The sequence below is a fragment of the Galeopterus variegatus genome, unplaced genomic scaffold (assembly GCF_000696425.1).
Source record: "Galeopterus variegatus unplaced genomic scaffold, G_variegatus-3.0.2 Scaffold179, whole genome shotgun sequence".
In the NCBI taxonomy this organism is placed as follows: Eukaryota; Metazoa; Chordata; class Mammalia; order Dermoptera; family Cynocephalidae; genus Galeopterus; species Galeopterus variegatus.
The window spans coordinates 616444-642928 of record NW_007726290.1 but is presented as its reverse complement, the minus strand read 5'-3'; the positions used below and the strand labels follow the sequence as shown (position 1 = coordinate 642928).

Below are 26485 nucleotides of genomic sequence, written 5' to 3'. Positions count from 1 at the left end.
ATTATTTATTCAGTCACTTAACAAATATTTATTAAGCATTATTTGTATTCCGGGCCCATAGGTTCCTAGCTTTGCAGATAACTCAGAAAGATTCTCAGTTCCTTTTGGCAGGGACCACGTTTATCTTTCTCACCACTGTATCCACAGAATTTAGCATGTGCCTGACATATAGCACACACTCCATAAACAATTGTAGAGCTGGAATTTTTAAGCTAACAAATGATTGCCCTTTCGCTTTCAAAGATTAACAGGTCTCATGGATTTGAGAATTATTCCTTCCTACTGAGGACATGAGCCCCTAGGTAAGCTTTAGCTGTGATATGTAAAACCCAAATCTCATTCTCTCCCAGGTCAAAATCTTTTTGAGATGTTGAGGGAGTTTCTAAAGGAACTCAGCCCCTCCATTGGCTTGAAATATTTAATTAGAACAGAAATAAAAGCAGAAGCGTAGTTTAATGCTTAATAGATCTAGATTTATTGCCTGAGGCCAAGGGCCCATGGATAGACATCTAGGAATCCATGGACTGCCCTCCACCAAGGGTCAGAAAGGAGCAGCTCTCCATGGACCTGCTCTATAGACTCAATGGGCTGGCCAGTGTAGGATGAATACTCAGAAATGCCAAAACCACTTTAAACAATTATTTATCTGCTTTAAGCCATATGCCACAATGTTGTTTCTATACTCCCTGACATTCAAGTGGGGCAAAACTGTTACATCTTTCTGAACAGGGCATGGGCTTTCCTCTCCTTTCTCAAAATATGGCAAAACTCTTCTCTTTACAGGAGAAATAAAAGAGCCTGTATATCATCTCTATAAAGCAAACAGAAGCTGCCAAAGAGTATCCCTATTGTCGTTACTATTGTTATATAGTGAGTGCTTGCTGTGCTCTCTGCACTGTGTGTGCATTAGTTTACAAGTACTCAATTGTATAGGTGGGGGCATGTGACAGGACTATACAAGTCGTAAGGGACATGACTGGAATTCTAATCCATCTGTTTGTGCTAGTCAGGTTCCAGGGACGAAACAGCTGGTGCACTCAAACTGAGTGACTGAGGGGAGTTTTTAAAAAGGATGAATTGTGAAGAGACTGGCAGAGTTTAAGTAAAGGAAAAAGGAATGGTGCTGGTGCAGCACCTTGGGAATAGTAATTAAGAGGACTTTTCACCACACCAGGCCTGAAGGGTCAAGGAGAAAGAAGACAGAGACCGAGAGAAGGAAGGAAGGAAGGAAGGAAGGAAGGAAGGAAGGAAGGAAGGAAGGAAGGAAGGAAGAAACGAAGTGAGGAAGAAAGAGAAATAAAGAAGGAAAGGAGCTATCTGGAGAAGCTACTTCAAGCACCTGTGTCCTTTGATGGAGGAACACGGTCAACTTAGGGACCCATCAGCAGGGACCAAGGGAACAAACACTCTGACCTCAGTCTCCTCTCACCCTCTAATTTCCCAGGAGTACTTCCTGTTCTCAACACCTCCCATTGGGACGCCTCAGAGAAAGGGAGCTCAAATGATGTTGTCCATTAGGTCAGCCTGCTGGGACACAGAGTAAGTAGGAAGGTGGCCCTAGAGGGACAGATAGAAGCTGTTAAGTACAATGTCTGCTTACCGGGGAGTATGCTTAGCTATACATATTCTACACCCCAAATGATTCTGTTATCCTTCATTCAGCAAACAGTCATTGCTTGGCTGCTCTGTGCTAGGCACTTTGCTTTGGCTGAAGATACAGAGACAAATAAGATATTATCCTGCCCTTGACAACCTTAGACTCATGGTCTTCAGAGAATGTGTCTTTAACACTTTGGCCTGATATTTTAACTACCATTTTGTCTCCATTTGCCTCCCAAGCATGTCTACATTTCCACACCGATATCCAACTTTCCTCCATCTTGTTCCACTATATTTCTTAGCTTCTCCTGTTTCCATAAACTTCTCCCCTACATTCAGCTTCAGTGTGGAGTTCTTTTACTCAGCCTTAAACTCTACCGAGGAAAGCTAATGATCTGATAAATGTTCAAGTAATACTGATATTATTTTATCCTCATTAGATATTTGAAAAGGAAAAGAGACAGAGTTGGAGAAAAACGCTCTTTCTCCTATGAGGGAAATAAATGACAACAGGCCTAGAAAGTTCTGCCCTGACTCAATATACCCACACACATCAAAATAAATTGCATTTTACCCATGCTAGGAGCCATGCTCAGTCAGAGTAAGGAAGGCACCATTAAAGATTTCAAGGTTGCGGGCCGGCCTGGTGGCACACTGGATAGTGCGCCGCTTGGGAAGCGCCGAGGGTTCGGATCCCACATACGGACCGGTTCCCGCTCACTGGCTGAGCGAGGCGCGGGGGCAACACTGAGGGCTGCGATCCCGTTGCCGGTCCCGGTCCGGTACGGGGGCGACACTGAGGGTTGCAATCCATTGCCGGACACGGAAAAAGACAAAAAAAAAAAGATTTCAAGGTTGTTCCATAAGTGGATTGGATGTAAGTGCTCTCATTGCTATAGCTTGAAAGAGTTGAAATTGTTCTGGGAGCAAAATGGAAAAACCTTAGCTAACTCCCTTGGTCATTTATTAGTGTGGCCAAAGTAGTCTTCTATTTGATTACTTCCCTTCCCCCACAGCAATGAAGAGATCCTCTTGGCTCTGGAATTTCCTCTCAGTGTTTGCTAAATGCTTAGAAAGCAAGACCTCCCACTGTCTAACCCTGAAGCAGACAGGCCTGAAAGGACCCCTTTTGAGAGGCCAGATGTTTAGAAATAGAAGCTGTAAGGGAAAAGAACTGTTGCATTTACCAGGATGTGTGTTCACTAATGGGGAGACAAGATTTTCTGTTTAGGAAAAAAAAAAAATCTTTTGAAGTTGTGTGAGGGCCATACTCAATTCTCAATTGAAAGATCAGAGCTGAATCTGACCATATTGGAAATTAGCATTGCTAATGAGGTTTTCGGAGAAGCACAGATTATTTCAGTCTACTTAACCTTCTCTATAAATACTCTACTTAGAAAACACCGTACTTCTATTTTTAATAGTCTAATAATGAATAAATGTTATTTTTAAGGCAGTAGCAACAATATCATTAATATCATTTTTCAAATAAGAACCATCAAATAATGGCATGTTGCTTGATTTCTGTCAGTTCCAATTCCATGTTAGAGAGTGACAGCCCACTGTCTGAACTGTCTGATAAATTGGAAGGTAAGGACAGTCAAGTAGCTAGCTGACAAGACTTTTTGTTCTCTAATGACAAATGTAGGGGCAGGTTTCCAAATAGCAGCAGCTCTATGTGGGCCTAGGTGAACTGAACCCTGGGAGCCAAAGCTTCTAACAACCCCCTGATCATCATGGTTTACAAAAGGAGCTCTCCACCATCGTTGGGATGGCCTCCACTTAAATCAAATTGATACTGAAATGTGCAGCCTTTCCAGAATGTTCCTGAATGAAAAGGTAAAAACAGCCTACGTATGCTAATATGAATGAACCAATTGCCCTTGTTCATCTGTCCTGCATTTCAAAGCTAAGCTCATTTGATGAACTTAGGTTTCTTTACCACCATCTCAATCCTAACTTGTACTTATGTAGAGTCATTGATTCAGTCATTCATTTATTTATCCACCAAATATCTATTGAGCACATACTATGTGCCAGGTACTCTGCTAAACACTGAGGATACAGTATTGAGCAAAACAAACAAGCTTTCCACTTTTGTAGAGGTCATCGCCTAGTGAAGAAAGACAATCAATAATTAAATAATCAAGAACATATCAGGCGTTTAGAAGTGCCAAAAAAAAAAAAAAACCAATAACACACACAAATACAACAACAAAAAATACAGAATAAAGTGAAAGGAAATGACTGGAGAAAGAGAGATTTTTTAAAATTAGGTGGTCACGGATGAAGGACCCTCTAAAGAGCAGAAAGTCGGACTAAGAATTGAATGATAAAGGAAGAGGAAAGTTCTGAGAAGGAATATTCCAGGCAGAAGGCAAGTGGAAAAACATAGAAGGCCAGTGTGGCTGAAGAGTAAGGAAGAAGAGGGTTGGAATTAGATTTTAAAAAGAAAGAAAAAGAAAAACTAAAAGGTGAATAGGAACCACATCACATAAGACTTTGAAGGCACAGTGAAGAGTAGTTTGGGTTTCTTGGCCACTACTGAAGTATTTCTCTCAAATGAGTGATATAATCTAATTTAAACTTTAAACAGCTTGATATGGGTAATACATGGACAGTGATTTATAGGGGTAAGAATGAAAGCAGTGAGCCCATTGCAGTGTTTCGCATGAGAGGTAATGGAGGTAGGGTGGCAGTAGGGGAGACTTAGGGAATTTTAATGCCTTATCTGGAACAGAATCTATGGCAGGAAAAGCTAACCCGACTAGCAGATTAGAACCTACCTATTAGCCTTAGGAACTTCTCTAATTGAAGTTGACCCAGAAAGCCCTTTAGAGATAATTCAGGGGAAATCTTTTCATTTAACCATGAGAAAAACAAGCAGGGACAAATTCAGGGACACAGCCAGGATCATAGAGCAGTATGTCAGCAAACCCAAGACTGAGCCTCACACCTCCTCTCTTCCCAGGTGTTAAATAATGTGTGCATGTCCATTCAGTATCTAGTGGGGCTGGGGCATGGACCTTGTTGGCTTGGTAGACCTTCAGTCTACACCAGGGTTCCCAGTCTCTATGATGTGAATCCTCAAAGTAGGGACAGCTAAGGAGTTACCGCAAGGTCTGTGCATCCATATGTGGATTAGTCATACCCTGTACACTGAATAAATAAAAGTATAACTGCCATGATGTGACACCTAGAGCAGAGTAGTTAACAGCTTGGATGAAGGCATCCAACTAGGTTCAAATCTTAACTTTACCAATTATTGACTGTTTACCTTTGGGTAAGTTACTTAACTCTTTGGGTCCTGGTTTCCTCATCTATAAACTGGAATAAAAACAATTACTCTTTGTAGTTGTGGGAGGCCCACATAAGGTGATGCTGTGGATTGGATGTCCCCCAAACTCACTGAAGCTTGGTCCCCACTGTGACAGTGTTAAGAGGGTGGGAAATCCTGTTGCAGGAATTGAAAAGTGGGGACTTGAAGAAGTGATTAGCATGTGAGGACCATGCCCTAGTAAATGGATTAATCCATTGATGGTTTAATGGTCATCATGGGTGTGGTCCTCAGGGCTTTAAAGGAAGGACTGAGGAGTTAGCTCTCTCTCCTCCATTCTCCATGTGACCCCCTGCATTATAGTTGAGTCACCTCACCAGATGTGCTTCCTGGACTTTGGACTTCCCAGCCTCTGAAACTGTAAGCAATAACTATTGTTTCTTCGCAAATTGCCCAGTTTCAGGTATTTAAGTTATAAGCAACAGAAATGGACTGATACAGGTGATATACCAAAAAAACTTAGAACAGTACCTGGCACAGCGTACATATTCAAGAAATGTTCACTATTATTATGTGGAAGAATACGCTTTTTTTCTTTTGCTTGAAATGGGGCTCTTAATATGCAAAGGCGATGACAACTATTCACTGTCCACCCTGAAGAAAATATATTGTTCTCCCCTATGTGTGCAGGGCTGGAAACAGCAACCTTTCTAACTCTGCCCTAACCCTGCTCCTTACCAGCCACCTGGCAGGAACTGTGGGCTTCAGCACAGGGACATTATCCCCTCAGTCAGCCCTTTACTTATTTATTCTACAAATGCTTACTGAGTGCTTACTTCAATGTCCGGTGGCACTCAGTTTTTTGTTTTTTTGGTGTATTTTTCTGCTTTAACTGTGTTCACTTGCTTAATTTACTCCCCTGGGTAATTTCTCTCATTGAAATGCAGTGATTTCTCAATAAGCAGATGAGGGGTGTCCATAGGGGAGTGGGGGTGGAAAAGGTTCTTATCAGAATTTCAAAGGGGCCACATATATACAGTTTGAAGAGTTTGTAAATACCCTAAAGGCTTATGCATAGGAACAAGCAAATCAAAGGTGGAGAAGGAAGTCCCTGAGCCCAGTGTGCATGTGCAGGTTTGAAAGCACTGTCTTAGCCATTTTTCATTTCTTCCCCACACATCCCCACCAGCAGCTCTAGGAGGTATTAGTATACCCATTTCACAGAAGGCAAACTAAGGTTCAGAGACCTTCAGGGACTTCCCAAGTCACATGGCTAGTAAGTGGAGGATCAGGATGAGAACCAGGTTGTTCAACTTCTCATCACAGTTCTCTGCTTTTGTAGTTTGTTTAGTCCCCAACCTCCTCTCCCACCTCATCTGGTATAGGAAAAGGAAGGAAGGGAGTAAGAGAGGGAGAAGTTGGTGATGGTTATGGTGTGGTGGTGATAGTGTGTGTGTGTGACTGTGAGAGAGACAGAGACAGAGACAGAGATAGAAAGACAGAGAGAGAGAGAGAGAGGGACACAAAGAAAGACTCGGGACAGACTTCAAATTAATAACCACCTATTAAAAAATGGCAATTCTGTGTGAGTTTCAGTTGGGCCATCACCAACTGCACAAAAGATAACCCTAAAAGAGAACCAGGGTGTAGAAACACCTGGGCCAGCTGAGCAATATTCTTGTACCGAGTAGGCTCTGAAGTGGGGACATCAGGGGAGATGCATGCAGGTTTCCTCTCCCTGAGCTGTGGTAGAGGCCGCTGGGAGGAATGCCAGTATGGCAAGAGCATGTAACCTGGGCAGCCTCTGCATGAAATCAATACCAGTCCCACAATACATGTCGCCTCAGGGTGCCATGATTTCAGCCCCTTAAATTAGCAAGCTCAGCTCCTTCCTACAGAGACTCATTTGTAGAAAATTAAACCTCTGAAACCTTTCTAATTTTGATTTTGTAGAAGTCTTTAAGTAACACTCCTGTGATGAATGAGCAACCAAGTTGTAATTTGTCCCTTCCACAGTTGCCAGAGCCTGAAAAGCCTGTCTTCCAGTACCATCATCTTAATGACTAGTTATGGGCAAGTGAATGAATTTGTCAAGTGGGGATCATGCATAACATCCACGTATTTCAAAAAAACAGGGCAAATTTTTTTTAACAAACATATCAACATTTACCTAATCTATGCAAATCTATTCTTAAGGATTTTATAAAACCACCACTTCCCCCCTGCTGCTCACCCCCAGCACACAAAATCCTGGCTTCTTTTTATTTCCCAGTTTGTCTTCAAGCGCTGTGTCTCAGGGAGGAGGAGGCTCGCAGAGTAAAAGGGGAACAGTGCCTGTCTGTGATGCAGGCTGCTTGTGCAAAGCGGTCCTGCACTTCCAGTTGTGAGTGGGGAGCCAAGTGTGGGAGCTCACCATGCTGGTAACCACCCCCCGCCCCCCACAAAGCATGCAGCGTTCACCAGAGGGAAGTACCAGGTTCCTATACTCAGCTGTAGGTTGTCACCGTCTAATAATATGACCGTTTTGCTATCTCTCTGCAAATAAGGCAGAAGCTGCTACCTGATTGGTATAACATCTCACTTTCCCTCTGCATTGATTTTCTTTTTCTCCTCCTGTGCTTCATAAAAAGAGGGACAAGTGGCTGGTGCTGTGGACAGAGAAGCTTTATTTTTAGTATGAGACAACCTCTATTTTCTTTCAGGAGAGGGAAGTTGGATTATCAATTCTTTTGTAAATGTGTATGGTGATATTTGCTCCGGTAAGTTTGTATCTATCTTGATTTACAGCTGGCTGCGGGGATGTGCGTGTGTGTGTGTATGTGCATGTGTTTCTACACAAGTACATTTGAGCAATACACTTTTCTTGTCAAATATCATTTTTAAAGTTTTTAGTGATAATAGGAGGATTTTTTTACTTTGCTTTCTTGTATTCATATTTGTAAAGCAAAGAGGCTGTGTTATATGATAGTGTCATGCTTACCTTAGCTGTTGAAGTATATACTGGGTTTATTTTAACATAGTAAGGAAGCTAAGCGAACTTATATTTGGCTTTATAAAACTGTAATGTCATTCTACCCCACCCCCCTTTGGAGTGTTTAATGCCCTAAGTACATTCTTTGTGCTACAACCTTCTTACCATTTTAATTAAAGTTTCTTCATCAGTGTCAGAGTAAGAATTTCTCAAACTCCATAAATAGCTGCCAAATATTGTATGCTGTGCTGAAAGATGTGTGCTGATTTCATAAGGTTTTATACCAAGGTGGAATGAATGAGTTTCCCCTGCAATTGGGTGCACGCACCTTTAAAAGAACTGAATTTACAAAAAGTATTCATTAATCTCTAGCATTCCATGAAAAGCCATAAGCACAAGTGGCTGTTGCTTCTCTTCTGTCTTTCTTTGCACTGTGTATTTGTGCCACCATCTGTCAAATGCCTGGCCTTGGCTCTTGTGTTTCTATATCTGAAGCTGATCAGGAGAAAAGTTGCTGTTATTAAATTCAAACTAGTGCAGAATGACTGTCTGGTCACCACTGCTAGTTATGGTTTTTAAATGCATTACTTGGTTAACTGCTTTCTTTATTTTCCAGAGAGTAAAAGATGATCTGAATTCTTTGTTGTTAATTCAGAAGTCTGGGAGAAAGTCTATTAATATAATTATTCTAGACAGAGATGATAAGATGATTAAGTAATTGCTCTAATGGAAACAAACTGATGCTTTAATCTTCTCTTTTTGTTACACAATCAACAAATCTGCATAGTCTTTTTCACAGTGAAATGAACTAGAGAATATATTTATAATAGAAGTTAAAGATGGACACCATTGAATGTAAAGCAAAAGGAGGTCTGACTGTATATTTTTCAGAGATTTTGGAAGTAAACTTGGTACGATCATGCATGCCTAGAGCTCCTGGGCATAGATTCTTTTTCAGAATAGCAATTTTTCAGATTCTGAAGTAGTCTTCAGGGAGCTCATGGAAATAGTAGTGCATGTCTGGGAATGTACTGACCCTCATGTCTACTCTCTTTGGGGCATGCCATGACTCACACACCCTTTGTGTGCTGGAATAAAGCTGCTCATTTGAACAAATACACTAAATTTTGATTAATCTAGCCTAGCCTCAAATATAGACAAATTCTCCAAACCCATACAAAGTTATAATATTGCCTTGTTACTGGTCGCAATAAGCATGTTCCTAATAACAGTCTTAGATGGCTACGAATCCAAGTGTTCCTTAGCAGGTAGTTTGTTGAAAAAACAAACAAGACTTTTATTCTTGGTCCATTGCCAATTACTGCTATGTGAACTCATCAGCACTGAACATGCCCTCTCCCCTCCCCAATACACACACCTAATCCCACAACATCACTTAATATTTCCTGTCATCGTTCTCCTTTCATGGCCATTGTAGCAGGTTGTATATAAAGTCATTAGCTGTAAATAGAGTTATCATCATCTGAAGCTTTTTAGTAATATGAATTCATGAAGATTGAGGGGATGGCATGCTGCATGTGAAAGTACTTGTCTTTTCCTTCAGGTGGCTTGCTTACAGCAGTCTTTGGGCTCCAAGCATGCTCGGACCCACTGATGTAGAACAGCAACAGCATCTGTATCTTCAAGAGGTCAGGACCCCTAGCTTGAGTTAGGGCAAGTGTGCACAGTCTTTGAAGGTATCACTCTGAAAAGTCCAGAATGCCATAACCAGAAAATCTGATGTAATCTATTCTGAAAAATAAAATCTATGCCATGTTGGGGAAAATAATTTTTTTTTCAAAATTTCACAATGAGATCAACCATTCTTTTTAGCAAAATGAAGAATGCACAGTCACTTTCATTTAGTAAGTACCTACTGTATGCCTGGCACTGTGTGTGTGGCATAGCTTATCTCTTTCATCTTCACAACCACTCTGTGAATAACTTTATCTCAGCATTTTGCAGCAAATGGAGACTTAGGGCAAGTTTGTAACTTGCTTAAGGTAACACAGTGACGAAGAGACTCAGGAGCAGGTAGGCTTATTCCAGAGTCAGCTCTTCATCTGTGCCCGATGTAAGGGTATCACTTCATCAGTACAATCTGCAACAAACTCCTGGAATGGAATGATTTGCAGGGATTTGGGATAATATATTGTATTTTTCTCCCTTCTGACACTATATAACCTCCTTCTTCTCAGATTATGTCTTTGTGACTCTAAGCTAATTATGTGTTTAAAACTGAAGAATGTGCGCTTTCTTTCCACTCTGTTTGTGCAGCTCCAAAGATGTGGATGTGACAAAAATGAGCCAGTCTAGGGTAAGATGTATGCACAAGCAGCTAAATTAAGGTAGCTTTTTTAATTGATCTGAATAAACCCATCCCTTTGACTTTCAATCTTTTGAACATAAAGTCAAAATAAAGATGCCATGATAGCTTAGAAATATTAGTATCGCAAGATATTTGCTTTGTCATTGATGCAAAATTTAAAAAGCAATTCCAACCAAATTGATTTATTTATGGAGAACTTTATAGAATTCTCACCTTCCCTTTACTCCCACCATGGTTTTCTTTCTGTTCTTTGCCTGGCTGGAAAGGGCTGAGGTGGCACTTCCGGTAGAATGTTGCAAAGTGTCTATAACACCTGGGTAATTAAAAAATGAACACAGCTGCCGATAAGCATGCTGAGAAGTGTGGCAAAGTCAAAATTCAGAGTCCTCAAATGGATTCCTTTGCACCTGAGCACTGAGCTCCCCATTTGAAATCCATTTGAGCCAATAAAATTCAGATGAAATCTTATAGGGAAAAAAATGTATGATATTGAATCAATATGTTTGTAATTTCTTCTCAAGTGGCAGCATTCCGACTAGAGGCAGGGCACATCAGTCATGAGGTTGGTCTGTGAAATGTTGCATTTTCTTCTCTTCTGTGAGAGAGAAATTATGAGAGAGAATTATGTGTGATGAAAATGTTGCTAGAAGATAGAACCTAGTTCAGGACACACTTGCTATATTTTACCAAAAAAACAGAGGGATCTAAACAAAGAAAAACCACCCAACAAAAATTAGGAGCACTGAGTCAAATTTTGAAGTTGTTAATACAATATTGAATTCTTGGTGTGGTCTGTTCTGTCTAACAAGCAATAGCTTTTGAGGTATCCCTGGTGTGGACAATCAGTTAATTAAAAAGAGTTCAGAGTACAGTACACAATAAAATATGTCTTCAAAATGATAGTCAGAGGCAGGCTTGGTAAGTCACTGAGTCTGCATTACTTTTTTTTTCTTGTTCTTAAAAAAAAAGTCATAATTGGGTGGTTTAATCAGAAAGTGTGGTATTACAGCCAATACTGACAAGGAAATTAAAATCAATTTGCTTTTTCCAACAGCAGTTATGAGGAGTCTAAATATACTAATAGCCTTCACATGAGAACTTTTACTCTTAACGAAATATGTTGTGCTCAGCCACAGTTCCCATCAAATATGGCCTATCCCTTAAAACTAATCTGAGACAATTTTATGAAATATTCCCAAATCATATTTCATTTTTTGGTTGGAAGATTCTACTTTCTTCCGAAAGGTGACCAAATCCAAATAAATAGCAGTAGAGACTGTATTCTATCTTACCTGTGTTTCCTTCTGCCTGTTCTCTGGCTATGGATGTGCGTACTTAAATAAATCGATCATTAAGTGCTTGTAAATGATCTTTTAAGTATGGAGAAAGCAGTTGGTGTTAAGACATGAGTGTTGGACTAGTCTTAAATTTGTCATCAGACGTCCTAGGCTGGTGTACAAAGATGAGTAGAGCTAGTGGTCCTGTTATATTCTCACACAAGAAAATAGAATCAGAGAGTATTTTGAGCCTGAAATCAGCACACGAAATACTAAGTCCTCTAGAAGAAGCTCTTGGTTCATCAGTGCGTCATTAAATGTTTAAAGATTAGGGGTGAGTTGAAAATGGAAACGCCTCAGTCTCTCCACTTTGCAGACTAATGGATCTGCATAATTAATATATTTTACAGTGATCTTTTTCTTTTTTTAAACACAGATTCTAGGCAAAAGTACTAATGGAAAATTGTTCAGGGGCAACTTCAAACACATTCCACTACAGTTTCTGTAAAGCTTATTCCCAACACAGGGCAATCAGTTCACTGTTGAGCTTTGGGTTGGCCAACATAAGTGGATAATCATGTCATTATGTTCTTTTGGGGGAATGATGTGCTGGGCATAAAAGGTTTCTATTGATAGTCCCCATGTGATTTCTTTAACTCTGCTTACAGAATCTTTAAATTCTCTCAAATTACTACACATTGTCTCAGTGTACACTTTCTGGCAAAGATGAGACAAATATTTAGGCTTATTTTATTCCTGGTAAAATATGGTTTCAAGAATATTTGCATCCAATACGAATTATTACTGCAAGAACCTTTTAAATCACTTTATTGACATTTACTTTTCAATGATGAACCTACATATTTTTATCTGGTTTTGGGTACAATTTTTCAAAACATATGACATTCAAACTACCTTCATATGAAATTGAATGAAAGAGGCCAAAAACATTGTGTTTTGGGGCGATTTTTCTGTTTTTTTTAATTGGTTATGAATACTCATGAGATACAAAGCTGATTGTCACCCCTCGTGCCCATGATGTGAGGGCCAGATTCATAGTGGCTGTATACCCATTACCACAAATTGTTTTTTTTTTTCCTTTTTGTCTTTTTTACTGACCAGTAACGGGATCGCAACCCTCGGTGTTGTGCCCGCACTGCGCTCAGCCAGTGAGCGGGAACCGGTCTCCACATGGGATCCGAACCCTCGGCGGGAGCACCGCCGCACTCCCAAGCGGCGCACTCTCCAGTGCGCCACCAGGCCGGCCCCACAAATTGTTTTTAATTCCAGTAGATTTCAGGGAAGGGTTGGTATGTTGACTTCACCAAGCTATCCGTTCATTTAACAAATACTCAGGCTGTCTAACACATGCCAGGCATCACGTTAGGCACAGGATACGAACAGATAGAGTATCTGCACTCCTGATGAGTAAATAAATATATTATCTGTACTCTGGAACTAAATGCCTTTATTTTCCATTTTCTCACCTAAATCTAGTTTCTATTTCATGGCCTAAAATGTGTCTTTTTAAAAGCATTATTGAACTGTTCTAGTAAGACATTTGCAGGAAAGATGTGCTTTTGGCCCTATCTGTTCATACTCAATGAAGGAACAAGAGTGAATCCACTTATTTGTTGATGTGATTACTGTCTGCCGAAATGGAGTGGTTTGAAGGAGGGAGCTGGAAGAGGTTTTGCAGTGCTCGTGTCTTATAAGCATTATTTATTGCTCCTAGGCATTCTCAGATTTCATGGGCTATTCTCTGTCTTGTCCAATGTTGAGAGAGGAAAGAAAAGGAAGAAGCTTTGATAGGACAGAAAAGTAAAGAAGACAGAAGAATAAACCGAGAAGTTGCCTAGAGGAAATATAATTTTTCCTGGCAATCTGAGTTATATCTACTTTGCATCATCTGGTTTTCTACAGGTGTTCGTTCATTCATCCATTTATTCAACAAATATATGTATATATTGGGTGCCCTCTTTATGCCAAACACAATGTTAGATTCTAGGGCGCAGGAATAAATAAGATATACTGGTTTCATGGAACTTCTAATAGATCAGGATTTGTGAACCTTGACTATTAACATTAGGCCCGGATAATTTGTTGTTGTGGGAGCTGTTTTATGCATTGCAGAATGTTAAGCAGCATCCCTGGCCTCTACCCACTAGATGTCAGTAGCAACCGCTCCCCCAAGTTGTGACATCCAAAATTATCTCCGCATATTGCCAAATTGTCCCCAGTTGAGAACCACTGCAAGAAACTTGGTAATTACCACCAGCTTTAACCAAATTTTCCCACTATATTTCTACTTTTCTTCCTTTCAGATACTCAGCTGCATGGTTTACCCCAGGATTTTTAAGTTGCTTTCCCCAAATATGCTTTTACAATTTGCCTAACAAAAATGAGTAAGGCATCTCTAAATCTTTTTTACTATTATCCCTTACCTCTGCATAATGTGTTACCACATTCATGTGGCTTACATTATCTCATTTGATTCTAGTAATCAGCAAATGAGGCCATATTAAAATATTATCACCTTTAACAGACGGACATTTAGAACGGTTATATACCCAATTCTTGTGGCCAATAGTGGGTATAACCTGGATTCATACTCATATGTCCTGGCAAAATAAAATACTAATAATCCAGTGTTTTTCTATAAAATTATAATACTTAATGGGAAAAAGAGGTAAATACATTTAAAGCACACTTTTTCTCTTTGCAGCTGTTTTGGACAATAAAAGCAGCACAGCAGTGGACGGAGGCTGGGGCACTGGAAGTCTACAAGCTTCCTTACTCCGCATTTATTAGCTAGGTGGTTTGGGACAGTCCACCTACACTCTTAGAGTTTCCTCAGTAGTTCAGGGAACATAGAGCAATACATTGCAAAAGCCACAAGAAGCCCTAGAGATGAGCCTAGCACAGTGGATCGAGCACAGGATTTGAAGTCAGAATGACCTGCTATATGAGTATGCACCCCAGCAGGAAGTAGACAACACTCACAAATGTTCTGACTTCTGGCTGGTGAATGTAAAACATTAAAACATAATTTCTTTAAGCCAGAAAACCAAAGCCTCAAGAGGTGAGTTAAATTGCCCAAAGCCTTATGGTGACTATGGCACAAAAGGAAGACAACAGCAGAGCGCAATGTCCTACCAGCCAGTGAGCGGCAGAACCATTTAAAATGGAGAAAGGCCTATGCATTTGTACAGGATGTGTGTTATAAAAAGATGTCTAGATTCCTGAGAGAGACCCCTTGTTTTTGAATTGGGTAAACCTAAGTGCCTTTGTTTAACCAAATTTCAGCCTCTTTAAAGGCTACAGAGACACAGGGCTCCTCGATGGATCTTGGAAGAGTGGTAGACAAGGGGAAAATGTTAAAAGAAGGTAGTGGTTTGCTGTGGCACTCATCATACATACTCCTGAGCTTGAATAGATGCGAGGCTTTCCCAGATGAGGATGCTCACATTGTGCCTGGACTCATGTCCTTGATCTTCTGATAAGCTGTTAAAAGGTATTTGTAACTATTGAGACCCTTAGCACATTTGCCAAGATAAAAGGCCTTCCAAGTATGTTGGTCTGGCAGAAATCCCAACAAGAAAACAGTCTTCTGCTAGCTTTGCCTCAGAGCATTGAACTTGCAGTGAGCAGAAATAGGTCCAAATCCTGACTTTGTGACTTATGAGTATGCATGGCCTTAGACAATGCATCTGCCCCCTCTGGTCCTTGTCTCTTTATCTGTAAAATGGAATCAATGAGTCTTCTCCCAAGAGTTACAGAGAGAATTGCTGCCACAGATGATATAGGCGAGTCCTTTTGAGACTGTGCAGACCTAGACAATAGCGTCGTTATTTCCTTCCTGCTATTGCCAAAGTGCATTTTGCTATCAGTTTTCATTCCATGCCTTTGATGACTGTGTGAGGCCAGAGGAAATGGTTTCTCCACTCTACCAGGAAGATGACTATAGTTATGGGATGGGTCTAAAGTAGTCCAGAAATGCTTTGATGGCTCATTCCATCTCGGGGGAGATTTATGCCATATTATAAATTGCAGATACAGAGTTTCATCACTGAAGAATAGCTATAATAAAACCAAGTACAATATGGATAAAGCCATTCCCTATGATCAACTCATCTTAAGGAATGCTCCTGAATTTTTCTTTCTCCTTCCTTTCACCCCATCAGTCCTGGCGTAACCCATTTGTTGTGTAGTTAGGGGAAGAGATTGACAAGACCTCAGATGTTGGCCTAGATGTTCTCATACTGTGCAACTTTAACCCCCTCCCCCTCCATGTAATCCCAGAATCTCCTCAGGGGAATTAACAAATCATGATTTTTCTCCTCCCTGAGGACCAAAGCTTAGGGAAAGCCTCTCACTGCCTGCCCTGCCCCTGCTGCAGGAAATTCAAACGTGTCTCTCATGTCTCATGTTTTATTTACCTTAGAACATCTCCCAACACATTTGATCAGAAAATTTAGTTATCTCATATATTTTTAAGGCCATTATCTCCTGGTCATCCTCTCTTAGACTCCTCCTCCAGTTACTTATTCATTCTGATTGATATTTATAAACTCCTCATCCTCCAAGGCATTTGGAAGACACCCCATCCAATCCTCCCCCAGACCAGTTCCCAGTGTAATTTTTTCCTCCCTCTCCCACTGCTTCTACATGTGAAGAATGTTTCTCATAACGTTATACTGTGGTTCTCTTCAAGAAGGCAAGAATGTTTTCCATTCATTCACTCATTCATTTGTTCCTACCTTTCTTTACTGATGCATTCCATTGTATTTATTAAACAGCAACTGCATGCCAGACAGATTAAGATTTGGGATACAGAGTTAACTAAAACAGATACAACCCTAGCTCTCATAAGATTTGCAGTCTAATGGGGGGAGAGTTCATTTAAAAATCCCTCAAAAGTGATTTATTTATCATTGTAGTAAGTGCTGAAAATGAAAGCTAAGCCATCTTGGGCACTAATTATGTGACAGGCACAGCTCCAAGTGTTTTATGCATATTAATTCATTTAATCCTCATAACTTTTTGAGGGAGTTAAAAGAGGAAAGAATTAGAGCCCATAAAATCTGAAGGGCACGGACTCCTGGAATATTGGAATGGGAGTGACACCACCGGAGAAGGTGCTAAGAGTATACATAGCTGGCAATTATGCAGCACTTAATGCTTACAAGGCTCCGTGCTCTAAACCTCACAGGGCTTGAACCATCACAACCTTCACAACATCACCATGAGGAATTATTATTATCATTTTAAGGACGGGGAAAATGAGACTTAGAGAGCTTGAGCTACTTGTCCTAAGTCTCATATTTTATAAGTAATAATTCCGAAACATTAGTTTAGCTGTGTTTGACCCCAAGTCTGAGCTCTTACAGACTATGTTAACTTGTGAAAAGCTGATGTAAAACATTCCTCATTCAGTTCATGTCCTGGAAAATACTGGTAGAATGAGGAAAAAGAAGATCATTATAATGTGTATCTGAATAAGAACCACAATGATCTCTCCTGGAGGTAAAATGGAGCTTTGTAGGGACTGGGAGTACTGCATTGTTAACCTCTGTCTGAACATATTTCAAGGGAGCTTGCCAGCTTCTTCCATGGCTTCCTGTCAGGGGGTGGGCTGAGAACCAGCAGCATTGGCATCACCTAGAAGTTTGTTCAAAATGCAGACTCTCAGGTTCTGTCCCAGACCTACTGACTATCAGAATCTGCGTTTAGATGATCTTCAGGTGACTCACATGCATAGTTAATTTTGAGACGCTCAGGTCTAGAACAAGTTAAAAGATTCGGCTCCCAGCCCTAGCTGTGATACAAAGTGACCAGTTGTCTGACCTGCCCAGACTTTCTTTCCTCTGCATCTTCAGTGGGGATGACCTCATCCCTTCTCACAGACGGGGTCAAGAGCCACCCTAAAGAAGAGCCCAGAACTGTTGGGAAGGAAGATGCTGCAGAAACTCAGAGACTCTCTCTTTTACTTCTGGAATCAGTTTCTCACGGATTGATCCATGTACCACCTACATCAGAATCACCTGGGGAGTTTATTAAAAAATATGTTTAGATTAAAAGCAGACTTCTCAGAATGGCAATATGCCAAAATATGGTGTAATAACGTCCTCAGTCACCAAGAGAAAATGACTGTCAGACGCAAATTGAATATCTCTCCTAAGGTATTTATCCAGAACAAGGATGAAATAAAGACATTATCAAACATTAAATCACATTTAATTTCTACACTAATTAATCCCCTCTTGGGAGGAACTATCACTGTGGAATGTGTACTTTGGACCCAGCCAAACTTTGGGTTCAAATTCTTGCCCCCATTCCCCACTAGCTGTGTGACTTTTGAGTCATTTACATTTTTGAATCCCAGTTTTATGACCTGCAAAATGAGGAAAGAATTCTCACTATTGGAGGGAGGGAGGAGCTGTTGTGAAGTTCTCAATAGTGTATTACCCTAAAGAAATTATAACTACTATTACTAGTTATTAAGCAGAATGAAATGTCACAGTCACTACTCTCAAATTGTCTCTATTATGATGGCATGATCATGAAATTATGCATTAGTTGTTCTAAATAGAAACCTGCTTTGTCTGAATACTTTTGAAGTGGTGTTTAATTTAGTATATAGATCTTGTCACTTTATTTATTCATTTATTTATTCAACAAATGTTTATTAACATTGCACTAAGTGCCAGGAGCCTTCCCAAGCACTGGAAAGCAGTAGCATTATATGCTACTCAGAGGAATGGGAATGAGGAAAAATAAACAAGTAATGGAAAGTGTTAGATAGTGGTAAGAGCTATGGAGAAATATAATTCAGGTAAAGGAGATGGGTGTTCTTTCAAATCAGCATTTTTATAAATTGATATAAACATTAAATTTATTGGGGGAACCTACAGAATAATTTTGTAACATAAATAGCTATTTTTTGTGTGTGAATTTTAGGATTTTCTCTCTAGGCTTTTTTTAGAATGAAGAGCCACCTTATTTGAAAAATTTAAGTTGATTCAAAGCTTGATGACCAACTGGTACCACCTCTTCCATCTTCCTACAAAATTTGTGACTACTGCAGATTTCTGGCAATTAAGACTTGAGAAAATTATGTGTCATTCCATGTGACACTGACGATAACTCCATGAAACAGATTAATTGCACAGTGAGTTTTTCACCAAGTGCAGGAAACTATGGCTCAGAAAGGTCATTTTCAATTGCTCAGAGTTTACCACTGGTAAATAATAATGCGGAGACTCAAACTCAGGTCTTCACTCTCCAAATTCAATGTGGCCTGTAAACCTCTATTTACTTGGCAATCCCTAAGAAATCTCCCACAAATGAAAGGTAAGGGCTCCAGGGTAGTGAATAGCTCCATGGGATATTATTGTTCTGAGTCTTGGAGATCTGTTGAAGTTATTTTAGGTTCAAGCTACTACCATCATCTAATGGTGTTGAGGATGAAAACAGAATAAATAATACAAATGCAAGTGAAATTTATGAGGCATGGAGCATCAGCTTCAAAACAATTTTTTATATTAAAAAATTGCTAGTATACTACACAATTTTCTAAACTCATGTCAAGTTTTAGAATGGACTTTATAAACATTTACTCCAAATAAGCTCTCTTTTAATACTTTCTAATTTAAATTTAGGAAGAATTTTATTATAACTGGCTCAAAATTGAAATTAAATCTCAGTAAATTCTACCAACTAAGTGTCCAATATATATCTTGAAAATGTAACATCCTTCCTTCTCATTTTATTGCAAGTTCACAAATAATTCTATGATCTAATAATTAAAATATTGGAGCCAATATGTTAAAAGAGATGAAATATCATACCTAATTATTTTGTTAACTGTTCCATCATAATAAGAATACAACTGGCTCAAGAGTGGCCTCATTAATTTTAATCTTATTAGATTCAGATTTAAATTCACATTGCACTTTTCTAACTCTACATGGAATTATTTCTATAATGAAATAGTGACATTTTATACTGTCATAATTGGTCATGTCTTTGTTCCTTACACACACACACACACACACACACAGCTACACTTTTTCCCCCAGCTACATTAGGAATATGAAATTTTGGAAACAATTGGATACACTCCAGGATGTTTGGCCATCCTTGATAGCAGTACAAACAGCTAAAGAGGGAGTACAAATGGATTTCTAACGCAATGCGGCCCTGCAGTTCTGACAGGGCAGATGAGCATTCAGTAATGTAACTTCAGTATAATTGTCAGTTAAAAAGAAGTTAGTTCATAAATAATATATCACGATTGAAGAGCAGTTTTCCCTGTAATCATAACTTTTAAGAAGGTAACATTTCAAAGCATCTTTCTTTAACCTCATTCTTCCAGGTTCTCAAAGCTAAGAGCTATAGTTCATCATGGGTTATCCATAGCATCTGCCATGTGTAGATAGGTTGGAGCTAGAACTAAAAATGTATCAAGAGTAAAGGGACCTGGAGTTAGAAAATAATGTTTTGAAAATAGCAAGCAGGATAGAAGCTCTTTTGTAAAATCCCACTTATTGCATTTGTTGGATTAACCACTGTTTTTTTAGTCCCTCTATCAGGAAAAAAAAAAAAACTTGCTAATATCCAGATCTTGCTGAGTACTCATGGAAATTTATTGCAGCCAAGTCCTACTGAATCCACCAGTTGATTTGTGCACTTACCCATACAGTAAGTTGTATTAAACCTCAAAAAATCATGTTTCCATTTTTTATCTCTTATTTTGCCTTTGTATACAGTTTGTGTGTGGTTTGTATCTTCAAATGTTCTTAATGTTGAAATGTTAAATATTTTATTCCATTTCCATTAAATTATTTATTCTAAAATAGACCTTGAATATCAAGGCCATTCTGTCATTCACCAGTGTCTAAGACATGGTGTTTGGCATAGAGTAGGCCCTCAGTAAATGTTTGTTAAATGAAAAAGTGACAGCCATTTAGAATTTACACTTCCAGCAGGAGCATTCTGTTGCATCAGTACCTTTAAGCCTCCTCAGGCAGACCTGCAAGGTAAAGAATAAATTGATGAATTGGTCAGAAGGATATGGGAATAGGATAGGAGGGGTAAGAATTACGGCGACCATTTTTTTCTTTTTTAGAGACCTTCCCATGGACCAAGTATGAGGACGAATATGTTAAATACATTCAATCATTGAATTCTTACAACAGCCCTGTGAGGCAGGAGATATCCCCCTCATTTTACAGAGGGGAAAACAGAAGGCTTGATAGGGTTTAGAAATTTGTTCAAGGGGCCGGCCCAGTGGCACACTGCTACAGTGCACCGCTTGGGAGTGCGGTGGCGCTCCTGCCGAGGGTTCAGATCCCACATACAGACCGGTTCCTGCTCACTGGCTGAGCGAGGGGCAGGTGCAACACAGAGGGTTGCGATCCCGTTGCCGGTCCTGGTCCGGTACGGGCGCGACACTGAGGGTTGCGATCCGTTGCCGGACACGAAAAAAGACAAAAAGGTAAAAAAAGAAAAAGAAATTTGTTCAAGGATGTAGAACTAGGAAGTGATGGTATAAGTTTTTCTCCCATGACAACCTGAACCCAGAGCCGGGGCTCTCAACCACTGCACAGACTCTTTGGAAAGGAGCAGAATTGATTCATGATCACGGTTCTGTAGCTGAAGTCTTGCTGCTTTTCCCATCCTCTTGGTGAATACACTCTTGACCCTGGCCAGTTTCTCTTTGGATTCTTCCCCCCCCCCCCCGCGTTGAAGTCCTTGTCCTGGGGTGATTGGAGTGTTCCACCTCAAATGAGGACAAAACATAAATACACCAACAGAAACTGCCTCTTATGTTCTACTGCAGTTGGCAGATCCAGGGAAGCTCGCCTCTTTGCTGAGGGGCCCCTCAACTATGCACTTCCCTGCTGTCTTGAGGGCAACCCAGTTGAGTGTCAGGGAGGGACTGCTTATAGCCATGCACTGTGCTTGTTTCTCCCCACATGGGGCCATCTGCCTCTGGCTTGCCTTGAATATCTCTCTGGGAGTTATCTGAGGCTGTGATATGTGCTCAGAACCTCTTGTTCTCCTTCTGTCAAGATTAGAATCAGGTTCCCGGCGAACTCAGTGCTTTCTCTTTGAGAAAACTCCAGCTTCACAAGGGTAGTATTCTATTTCAATCTGTTATGTTTTTTATTCTAGTAATGCCATTCTATTGAATTCAGATTTCCACTTATAATGATCCTTTCTTTACTGTTTCTTTTTTCTACCTTAAGCTCTTAACAGATTCTTGCTTTCCCCTAGAACTTTCTAGGAAATTTATGTCTCACCAATATGTGTAGCACTGAGAAACACAAAGGTTCATTTTAATGAGCTCTACAGTGATGTTTCTTGCATCTGTTAAGATAAATTAGGTCAAAATAAGATTGAAGAGATCTTCAAGAGCTTCAACATCTAACAAACTGACTTCATTATCTAGAAAACAGGAAAAAGTAAAAAGAACCTGTAGATTGACAAAGTAATTAAAGTCTTGTACTTAGTGAAGGATCAGAAGTCCCAGTGGAGCAAATTCTAATTTGTATTACCTACAAAAGAGGGAGAAGGTCCCTTGAAGAACAAAACAAGCCTGCAGAGCTCAAACCATATCATGAACACATTTAGCAAACTTTGGTCCAAAAAGGGACAAGGCTCTACTGCCTTGTCTGAGTTCATGCTTTGCAAGTGTAAGGTTATATAATTACCTTACTCTTGGCTGATGCTTCTGGTATTATCAATAACATCGGACATGATAAATTTGATATTGACTTGCTTCTCTTGCTTTTGTTCACTAGAAATGGTAGAATTTTTCAATCCACTTCTTGTGAATCATTCTCTTCTTTCAAGACCCTCAATTAATTTTCATCTTATCTTCTCTCCTCCTAACCCTAGTTACGTATGCACCTTTTGTGAAAATCTGGGTATATGGGGCACTAAACTTTGTTTTTGATATATGATAAGATAATTAAATTGCTGCATTTAATAAAATCTCATACCTTGAATTTATGTGGTTTACTTTAATAACACTGCCCTTTACTTTCTCTTTCTTGATACTCTCTCTCAGAGTTTATATATCAGTTAGTTTTGATGCATAACAAACCATCCCAAAATTTGATGGCTTGAAATCATCCTATTTATGTAAGTTATGATTCTTTGGGTCAGCAATTTGGCCTAAGCTCAGCTGGGTTGACTGTATGGTGATCTTGACCGTGCTCACTCATGTATCTATGGTTATTTCCTGATTAATAAGGTGGCTTTGTTTCTAAGGGTTAGCTATCTGTCAACTAGGAAAATGGGGAAAACTGGGGCACTTATCTCCTGTTATCCTATGGGCTGGCCTGGGCTTCTTCTTATGGCAATTTCCAGGTTCCAAGCAAGTGAGCAAGCTGCAAGTTCTCTTAAGGCTTAAGCTTGACACTCAATGTCACTTTCATCACATTCTATTGGTCAAAGCAAGTCACAAGACCATCCCAAATTCAAGGGTTGAGGAAATAGACTCCACATCTTGGAGGGAGTAGCTGCAAAGTATTACAGCATTTTGACAATATATCCACTATTCAACCATCATCTCTATGAGTACAGTCTCCTTACCTCACTTCCAGAGCACACTCATTTGATTATCCCAATCTTACCTGAGTTTAGACCTCTACAAAACAGGTCTAAGTATTGTTTTCCTTTCCTTGTAACCCATTTCTGTATTCATCTTTCACTGTCCTCTCTCCACTTTATTTATAGTCAAAACCACCAAATTCTATGAGAATCCTTCTGAAGTATCTCCTGATCTCTCCTCTCCCACCATTTAGATTTCTGCTCGATCTCCTTGTCTGTCGTTGTTCTTCCATCCAAAATATCCAGCACACTCTCTCCCAATTAATCTTACCTATCTTTTTTTTTTCTCCTGCTTTGGAAAATTCCATGGCTCCCTGAGATCCATTACACCAAGCTCAAATTCTCTGTCAGACCACACTTTCTGATTTGGCCCCAACTTAACTGTCCAGACTTACTTCCACTGTGCACCAATTTGGATTTTCACACCTCAGTAAAATAAGGCATGTTATTAGCCCCAAACACTCTATAATTTCTTCTGCTCCTTTATTCACCCTATGTTTTCCCCCATCTTTTTTGACTTTTAAACAAACTCACCCACCTCCTGGACTCAGACCAAGTTCCCTTTCCTCTGTAGAGCCAAAAGACAATAGTCACAATGATTCCTCGCTTCCCTGCTATTCTGTTATATAGTTAGGCAGCATGCATATACACTATATATTTTGCCATGTAATTATATTTTATACAAAATTATCCCAATATTCATGTATACTAGTGTTGTTTCCTCCAGAAAAGTTTGATCTCCTTGACAATAAAGAAATGTATCACATCTTCCTCCTGGATTCTCCAGATCTCACTGGACAGATTATTGGCAAAATAGATATTCAACAAAAAATTACTACATTGAAATAAGTCTTTAATTTCATTTAATCAGCCCCTTTGTGAAGATAATTTTTCCTATCATTTTAAGAAGCAGAAAGGCTATGTGATTTATCAAGTTCACACATCCTTATACTTATGGAACCAGGATGGAAATATGAGTCCCTAAACTCTGAACCAATTCAGCGTTCTTGTCATGGACTGTGTAGTCTCTTAATCCTGACAACATGATTTCTATTATGCCAAGGGAGAGGAAAATGCTGCATTCCCTCATTCAACAAAGTCATCCTTGGGCTGGCCCGGTGGCGCACTGCTACAGTGCGCCACTTGGGAGCACGGTGGCGCTCCCGCCGAGGGTTTGGATCCCACATACAGACCGGTTCCCGCTCACTGGCTGAGCGAGGTGCGGGTGCAGCACTGAGGGTTGCGATCCCGTTGCTGGTCCCGGTCCGGTACGGGCGTGACACTGAGGGTTGCGATCCGTTGCCGGACACGAAAAAAGACAAAAAGGAAAAAAAAAAAAACAAAGTCATCCTTGACATCTCCCTTACCCACCATTGTCCAATTCTGCACTAAGTCCTATCAATTTGGCCTCCAAAGTATCCCTCAATCTGTCTACTTCTCTCCACCTCTACTCTTACCTCTCTCTCTCCCTTGGACTATTACAACCTCTCATAAAAGTTCTCACTCTTCTGCTCTTACACATTTTCCTCCAAGTTATTCTCCATATAGAAACAAGAGACATCATTTATAAATTCAAGTTCATTCACCAGCTCTCCTGCTTCACATGGTCCAGTAAATTCCCACTGCTGTCAGGCTAAAGGTCAAAATCCTTACCCAGGCCCATAAGACCCTGGAGCACCTAGCCCTGCCTGCTTCCCCAGATCATCCCTTCCTGTAATGCCTCTTATGTCACTGCTTCATCCTGCTCAGTTCATAAAATACACCATGCTCCATCCTCTCATGGAGATTTACAGATACTATTCCCTCTGCCAGAACACTCTTCTCACCCTGACTGCCCTTCACCCACTTTTATACATTCTTCAGTCACCTCAAATTATTTTGGTGGTTGTTTAATCAATGTCTGTCTCCTCCATCAAACTATAAGCTCCTTGAAGCCAGAAAGCCTCCCTGTTTTCACTCTTCAATGCATTTACTGAACATAGCAGTGCCCAGTGTATATCAAACACTCAATACACAATAAATATTTGGATGAGAGTATAAGTGAACAAATAAATGAATGAATGAATACCATATATTTTCCAGCCATGTGCTTATGCATAAATATACATGAGACATGGTTTATACCCTCAAAAACTTATATTCTCATTAGGAGAGGCAAGTGTGTAAATTATTTCATGTAGAGGGTCCAGTAAAAGCTTAAAGACAGAGGGACCAATTTTCCCTTGTGGTGGAAGAAAGGGAAGATCAGGGAGTGTGTATTAGTCTCTAATTGCTGCTTTAACAAATTACCACAGATATAGGGACTTAAAACATCTCATATTTATAGTTCTTATAGAAGTCAAAGTCCAAAAATCAAGGTGTCAGCAGGGCTGTGTTCCTCCTGGAGCTCTAGGGGAGAATCATTTTCCTACCCTTCTCCAGCTTCTACAGGCTGCCTGCATTCCTTGGTTCGTGAGCCCTTCTTCCACCTTAAAAACAAGTAGTCAGGTTCAGCCATCTTTGAATTACTTTCTCTCTCTCTCTGACCTCTACTTATGTCATTACATCTCCTTCTCTGAATGACCTATTTTCCTCCCTCTTATAAGGACCCTTGAAATTTCATTGAACCCACCCATATAATCCAAGATCATCTCCCCATCTCAGGGTTCTTAACATTTCATCAGCAAAGGCCCTTTTACCATGTAAGGTAGTTACATGGTAGATTAGTACATGAGTATATCTGGGGGGTGGTTCATTACTCCATTTACCACAGAATGGTAAAGAAGGGATATAACTTCATGGAGAAAAGTATCACTTGAGCTGGGTCTTAAAACAGAAACATGAGTAAGGCACTCCAGGCAAAGACAACAGCATAGGTGAGGGCTGGTAGGAAAAGTATTGTTTGGGGAGAGAAATTATAAGTAATTTTTTTGTTCACTAGAGACAATGAGGAATGAGGCTAGAGAGGGAGGCCAGGACATGACTTTATCTGGCAGGCAAAGGAGGGCCATTGAATGGTGATAAGTGGGAAAAGGGGGTGACACAGTCAGACTTGCATTTGGAAAAACAGCCCTTGCAGCAGCATGGAGCCTGGCATGTCCTGCGGCAAGGCTGGAGGCAGGTCCAGCTGATAAGAGACCACACCAGCACTCTGGGCATGTGGGGATAGTGGCCTGAAGCAAGGCACTAGCAGGTGAATAAAGAAGTAAACACAGCTATAATCAATATCAACAATTCCAAACCAACAAAGTGAGGTGGCTGAATGAATGAAATGAGGGAAAGAGGAATGCAGGATGACTCTCAGGTTTGGTTTTTTACTTTGGTGATGGAACGAAGGGAAGCGTCATGGGCTGAGGTTGTGAATATCTCAAATGAAATTGTTCCCATGATTTCTAGGAGACATCCTAAAAAGAACACAGCCTTTAGATGCA

The 26485-nt window shown here is 40.1% G+C and overlaps 1 protein-coding gene across 1 annotated transcript in view; it reads left to right on the top strand.

The window, feature by feature from the left end:
• Positions 1 to 7236: 7236 nt before the first annotated feature.
• SYNPR (synaptoporin) overlaps positions 7237 to 26485 on the top strand; it is a 187354-nt gene continuing 168105 nt past the window's right edge. Inside the window, exon 1 of the mRNA XM_008564018.1 lies at positions 7237 to 7635. Within this exon, the coding sequence (XP_008562240.1) occupies positions 7612 to 7635 (24 nt within the window). The 5' untranslated portion in view covers positions 7237 to 7611. The remainder of the gene's footprint in view (positions 7636 to 26485) is intronic.